General features: G+C 38.1%; 1 protein-coding gene across 1 annotated transcript in view; it reads right to left on the bottom strand.

Annotated features, from left to right (window-relative positions):
• The window catches only part of LOC107689764 (lysosomal-trafficking regulator-like), a 105,407-nt gene that overhangs the window by 37,661 nt on the left and 60,502 nt on the right, over window positions 1–7,244 (bottom strand). Inside the window, exons 20-26 of the mRNA XM_016487908.1 lie at window positions 6,234–6,383; window positions 6,011–6,148; window positions 5,319–5,517; window positions 4,483–4,611; window positions 3,297–3,894; window positions 1,236–1,416; window positions 220–389 (exon numbers count right to left, since the gene is read on the bottom strand). Coding sequence (XP_016343394.1) covers window positions 220–389; window positions 1,236–1,416; window positions 3,297–3,894; window positions 4,483–4,611; window positions 5,319–5,517; window positions 6,011–6,148; window positions 6,234–6,383 — 1,565 coding nt within the window. The remainder of the gene's footprint in view (window positions 1–219; window positions 390–1,235; window positions 1,417–3,296; window positions 3,895–4,482; window positions 4,612–5,318; window positions 5,518–6,010; window positions 6,149–6,233; window positions 6,384–7,244) is intronic.

Here is a 7,244-nt window from a genome sequence, read left to right as displayed (position 1 = left end):
AATAAAATAAAATAAACATTTATAGCTGGCATCTTATCAGGCTGTCAGGGTCATGTGTCATGTCTTCAGTTCTAGATGGCTGGCAAACTCACTCTTCCTCAAATCCGACCGGTCGTGCATTTCCAGTAATAAAATAAAATAAACATTTATAGCTGGCATCTTATCAGGCTGTCAGCACTCATGGTCATGTCTTCAGTTCTAGATGGCTGGCAAACTCACTCTTCCTCAAATCCGACCGGTCGTCCGAACAGCATTTCCAGGAAACACTCCAGCAGACCCTGTGAGCCCTGGTGCAGGTACAGCTGATTGGCCAGCAGCGAAAACCCATGATTCTTCAGGAACTTCTCCTTCTGCTCTTTCTGAGCGCGGCTGAAGTAGGCATCCAGAAGCTACAAAAATAAATGTACATGTTTTGTGTATCCATGCATGTATGAGAGAAGACATAAAAATAAATAAATAAAACCCCTTACTCAATCTCCCATCTATCAGAGAGATCAATAAAACTGGTCAATCAACTAACAAACTATTTCCATATCAAACAAACCAAAGCAGCAGATGTGATAAACAGTAATGGAGAAACAGTGAAAGGCCAGTCATTTTACAGTCCTAAAGGAAATAGTGTATCTTATATTTTCCGAATTTGTCCATAAACAAATTATTTACTTAAATTGTTTTTTAATTCTTAGAAATTTCAAGGACAAAATGTAAAAATTGCCCTGCAGTGCAAGTGTGATGATCCTAATGATAAACTGTGTGAAATACAGAATGTTAATAGAAATATTATTTACATTATCGAATAGGGGCTATTTTCAAAAACAACTGATCATGAATTTATATATTCCCCTAAAAATAGAGAAAAAAAAAAGAAGAGGGAGAGTTTTAATTCTATTAAATACATAATATTTATGTGGAAGCATGATTCATGTTCATTGATTCAGTCCTGTCCACATTATAGAAAGAGATTTTCCACATTAATAAGCATAAAATAAATTTGTGTGGATGCAGTACATGGGAGTCTAACAGTTTAATTGAAACGCGTGATCTAAAACCAATTTACACAGCATTTTTAAATGTTTATAAGTATTTTGCATGCAGTTTTCATGAGCTCATGTGGCATATTTCTTTTTTTTAAATACTTCTGTCATGCTGCAAGACCTTTAAAATGAACTAGTGAGGGCTGAAAAACAGCCATGTTCATTTGTCAACTACCCAAAGACAGCTGAATGCAAGCGGACCTTCATGACGCCCTGCTGAATGAGAGGAGAAGAGTGGTTGACCAGGACGAGAAGAGCCTCCGGCTGGATGAGTTTGTCCATCACCTCCTCCAGCAGGAGGTCCGGCAGCAGGAGCAGAACTCCTCTCAGCAGATCGTACAGACCGCAGCAGATCAGAACCAGACAGTCTTCAGCACTGGACCTGAATGATTCAGAAAACACACACATGAAATCATCACTGAGGAGTGGAGAAGCGTCAGATCTTCAGCGGTGACTCAGAGCCTGTTAACCGAAAAACACTCAGCACGCAAAATACAAACCTTTTTTTTTTATTACCGAATTGTCACAAAAATAACTACAATGTTATCATGATATAAAATTACTCATACTGTGATAACAGTATAAACAAAAGGGAAATCAATATTTGATAGACGGCATTGTTAGAATTGGATAAAAAAGAAGCAAAGTGTTTCCCAACAAGAGCCCTAATGACAGCTCAGACACATCTGTAAGGCCGAAATATGGTTTGTGGATTGGAGTTTAGCGTTAAAGTCGTTAACTTTTAATGAGTGTAAGTGATTATTCAGTAGATGGGATATATCTTTAGTGCAGGAAAGGCAATGGCGAAGACAGGAGGCAATTACCCAGTGACTGTTGACTGAAAGAGCACATTAAAGAGATGATGTAACTTATAAATGAAGGCTAATATTACAAGTCATTAATCTCCAAAACTCAGCGGCAGAAATTAGCATAATTAAAGAGTGTTATTCATCACAAGGAATTTAAAAGAGCTCCCTGGATATATTACACACATCTAGAACAACTACACACACACACACACACACACACACACACACACACACACACACCATGCAACGCATTTGAGAAAGGCTAAACGATTCTGAGGTGTCTCAATTCGCTCCCTAGTTCAGTAGTACGCACACTACCTAGGGACTCTACCATTTCCAGGGCTGTCCTACAGTCAAAATGGTTTTTCTTACTGGAGACAGCTCCATACAAAAAAGTAAATGTGCATGAAACTATTTTGCATGATTTTACTGTAAATGCCTACTTTTCACAGATACACTACATTATGAGACATTTTCTTCTTAAATCATCTAATGTGATTAAACTCCACCCACATCTCAACATCCAATCAACGAACAATGCACAGAACTGAGGTACAGCTAGACATGTGCCGGTATTCGGTAATGCGATATATCACGGTGATGAATATGCACGATATTGTTATCGTGGGCACTTCTAAATACCGTGAATAATTATATATGACAAATTATTCTGAATTTTGAATGCATTTTAAGAATACTTTTCCCATCAACTGGTCAAAATGCACAACACCGCTGCATGCTGCGTGAAAGACGCGTGCTCACTCTGATGTAAATAAGCGCGGACGAGGCGCAACAAGCGCAACAAAGTGAGAGACGCTCTGGATGAAAGCGCACTTTCACTCTCTGACTGCAGAAAAACTGCAGAAACTGCAGAAATGCAGCTGTTACCCTGGAAACCCTGTAAGCAAAGCAGCTGCACTACTTTCTGTTTCTGAAATGTAGCTATTGCTCATTGTGAATGTTAATGCATTAACTAAGGTTAACTAATGAGGTCTTATTGTAAAGTGATACCTATTGGTCTTTATAGTTCTTTTGCACTTTAATCTGTGTAAAACTTTTAACTTTATACATTTTTCTGTATTGCTTTATTGCATTTAAATGTTCAGTTATTTTTGTTATAAGAAAAAAGTTATTAAACCTGTTATACTGTATTATGACAGCACTTTTTAAAAAAACTAAATTTCAATATCGTGATAATACCATATACCGTGATAAAAGCATAAGCAATTAATTGCAACATGAAAATTTGATACCGGCATATCCCTAGGGACAGCCCTACATTTTTCTTTCTCGATAATCCGTTACACTCGGATATACATCACAATCCAGAAGAAAAGCTATTTCGCTACTTCAGTTTTATCATGTTTAATATGCTGGCTAAAATGTTTTCACCTCCGCATTCAAAATGCTAGGGTTTTCAACAATATAAAATCATCTGGTGTTTTCAGAGTACCTGTCATTACTGGAGTCCGCCTTGCTGTGTCTGTCATACCCGGGTGAGTAGGTGTAACTTTCCCAGTCGTCCGGTGGAGCGGCACGGTCAGCCACGGTGGGCCAGCGAGCAATAGTCAGAGAGCCGTTCTGTGCGGGAAAAGCCAAACCCAGACTGGCCAGGTTACTGTGGCTCCTCTGGAAGGACTGGATTCCCTTCAGGCTGTCTGGCCGGCGTGGCACTTCCTCGCTGGTCCAATCGAAATGGTCCTCAGAGTCCGGCGGGCTGCTGTCGTGCTCCTCCTCTACGTTGATGAATGGCGTTTGGTTTCCCGCGACGCTGCCCTCCTCATCACCGCCCACGTTCTGGGAATCACAAATGGTCTTTGCAGACTCACAGCTGCTAAGGAGCTCGTCTCCTCCTCGCTTCAAGGTCTCCGTGCTGCCCAGGTCCTGCTGGGTACTCAGGGACGTCCCTTCTTCAGGCTCGGCGGTCCCCGTCACGCTCCCATGGGCCAGACGGGGCATCAGGGCTGGAGAAGAGTGTGGAGACGGGCCCATGCTTGGGGGACGCAGTGACAGATCTTCATCTCCATGCTCGGGGGACGAAGCGTGGCGTACTGTGGGACCAAAAAACACAACATTTAGTCAGAATCTACGTTTTCAGGACAAGTTTGACAATGACAAGTTTTTCGTGTTCAGATTTGACAATAAGTGTTTCCAGACTAGTTTTTGTGACATTTTAAGTATCAACATAGAATTTATGCACTAAAGCTAAACAAAAAAAAGACTTATACTCTTGAGAAATTGCATCAATAAACGGCATTTCCATCAGCTATTTCGGTAAAATCTGGTGCACTAAGCCTTCCCTCCCAAACAAATCCTTGGAAGGAAGCCTGGCTTATAAGGCATGAAGATAAGATAATATAAACATTAAAATCATGATTTTCTCTAAAGCTGCTTTCAAATGAAGCGTATTGTGAAAACCACTATATGAATGAATTTGATTTGACTTGACAGGCAGGTCAGCACTGTTATTGATTTGTATTCGTCAAAGGTCACGTGTTTCAAAGCTTAATAAGGCGCAGCAGTGGCATCCAGTCAGACAAGGACATTTTCAACGAATAATGCTTGTAAAGTGCAACAGAATGAGTAAGCATGACTTTTTTTTTATTTTGACCTTCTCATGGGCGGCAGTGATGCGTTACCTTCAGCGGGCGTCTCTGTGAAGACGGTGGGAGACAGTGAAAGCACAGAGCTGCAGGCTGATTTCCCTCCACTGCTGGAGTGCCGCAGGTACATCATGGACTGAACCTTCTCCTGGTACAGCTTACCATCTGATTAAAAAAAAAGTTGCATGAACTAAAATGTTCTTGTTTACTATCAAATCTACACAGGATATGCAGAAAGAATGATTACTAATGAGGAAGAATGAGCTGTAAGCTCGATGCTAGACTACTGCAACCATAAAATGAAAATAAAGCAGGTTAACCTGCTTGTCAGAAATCTCTTGACATAAACATGATCTATGCAATTTTTCCCTTTTGACTGTCAAAATACTATCAGCATTGCTATAAATGCTTATAAATATGGTTAGAAATGTTATCTGATTTAAATTTAAGAAGGCCAGAAACATCACCTTTTGAAGTTAATCGGCACATTAAGGCAAATCGCAATTCTGGTCTTTCCGTCCCCAAATTTAAGACCTCTTGAAATCCTAATTAAGACTTTCTTGTACTATTTAAGACTTTTTATGGCCTTAAAATTGATAAAACTAAATTTAAGACTTTTTAAGGACCCGCGGAAACCCTGAGTTAAGGTCAAAAAAGATTTCTCCGTCTCAAAACCTGTATAATTTTTCTTCTTCTGTGGATCAAGAAGGCAAAAGCAGCATGAACATTCTGCTAATCATCTTCTTTTGTGTTCCACAGAAGAAATTAAGTCATACAGGTTTGGAAAAGTGCAAATGATGACAGAATGATCATAAACTATTGCTTTAATGACTCATTCTGATCAGATCGGGGTTTTCTGAAGGTTTGCTCACCGATGTGCAGAGAGAAGTAGAAGCTGGTGGGCGTGTGGCAGACGTAAGTGTTGGTGGGGGGGTGAACAGCCAGCAGGAAATTATAGACCAGCCGCAGCAGGTCCAGGTCTGGAGGAGACCCCAAAACCTCCTGGATGATTTTGACAAACGAGAGGCAGACCTCCTGTGGGATGGAGGTCAGGTACTCATCCCGATGCTCCTATGAGAATAATAAAGATGATGTTCCAAAATGAGCCACACAGTGAACTATGATTGGTCTTCTTTCCTGCATTAATTACATCGTGAATGGCACTTGGTTGTATGTTTCATACTCTTTCTCTATGATGTTTCTAATGATGTGCTGAAATCACTTTTTTATTGAAACACCGAAAACTGAAAGTTTTCATTCAGCAGAAAACCGAAAAGTTTTACTTTATTTAATAATCAACTAATTAATCAATGTATTTAAAAATCAATCAACATTAAAAAAAATAAAAATAATCCATTAAAACTTAAATAAAAAATGTATATAAAAATTTAAATTGCATATAAGGCAGTTTTATATAGTTTAAGAAAAATATAGAGCATATATTTAGTAAAATGCGTCTCTCCAGACTTATTTTTTCTAGCGTTTATGGACACTGAATGGCAGGAAATGAGGGAAATATGACGTTGTTTTACTGACATTTTTCGAAGTGTAATGAACATCTTACCTGAAGCACCTGGCAGGCGAGCAGGAAGCGATGAACCACCTGCGCCTTGAGAAGCTGTCGTATGTTGAACATCTGCTGAGGATGATGCACCCGGATGAGGATCTCTAAAGCGGTCAGCAGCGTCTCCCACACGCCACACTATCACACACACACACACACACTACAATAAGCTCTCCATAAAAATAACTCTATGGTATGTTCTCATTCAGATGTGAGTGTGTACCTGTGCTTTGGCCCATATCTTCCAGTCCAGCAGTATTTCAGAAAGCAGTCTGAGATCTTGCAGCACCACAGTGGATTCGGCATCCAGATGGAACTGACCGTCTTCTCCGATCGTAAGGATTGACCCGCTGCAGCAGCCGTCCAACAGTGTCTATAACACACACACACACACACACACACACACACACACAGACACAGATATTTGCTGAGCTGCAGTCTAAAATCAAACTTCAGCAGTATTCAGAAGGCAAAAACAGAGCAAGTATTTTTCAGTGTCATTAATCTGATGTATTTCAGAAAACAAGAATATACTGAGAGAGGGACAAAACATTCTCACTGTCAGTCTGCATTAAACGTGAAAACCAGCAGGGTGTGCTGTTTAGTACAACAACAGCACAAGTGCACAGATTTATTAGTTAAAACTGAAGCCATCAAAAAAAAAAAAACATTTTGTTACTTGAAATAAAAAGTTAACTCAAAATATTAAAAAAAACTATAGACATTTAAAAAAAATACAAAAACATACAACAAAATTGCTACAACTTTAACTAAAATTCAAGTAAAAACAGAAAATCTAAAAGTAAAATATAATTAAAAAGTTAACTAAAATAAAATGAAATTAAAAAAAACATTCTCATTTTTATTTATTTTAAATTGAAGTACTACAATAAAATCAAAACTAAAAAAATAATAAAAACTATATAGACGTTTTTTTAAACAATAATTACAAAAACATACAACAAAATGAAAACAGAAAAATATAAATATAAAATTAAATTAAAACTAATACAAAAAAATATAGATATATTTAAAAAAATAAAATAAAAATGACAAAAGCGTACAACAAAATTACTAGATTTTAAGATTAAAGTGAAAAAAATTAAAATAAAATATAATTAAAAATGTAAACAAAGGCTATAATAGTATATCAATGATACTAAAATAACTAAAGCTGGCTCCGCTGATGTAGTAAAAAAAAAAAAAAAAAAAAAAAATACCCATTTATTTTATG

The sequence above is a fragment of the Sinocyclocheilus anshuiensis genome, unplaced genomic scaffold (assembly GCF_001515605.1).
Source record: "Sinocyclocheilus anshuiensis isolate Anshui unplaced genomic scaffold, SAMN03320099.WGS_v1.1 scaffold1637, whole genome shotgun sequence".
Taxonomy (NCBI): domain Eukaryota; kingdom Metazoa; phylum Chordata; class Actinopteri; order Cypriniformes; family Cyprinidae; genus Sinocyclocheilus; species Sinocyclocheilus anshuiensis.
The sequence above is the reverse complement of the archived record's forward strand: the minus strand, read 5'-3'. Positions and strand labels throughout refer to the sequence as shown.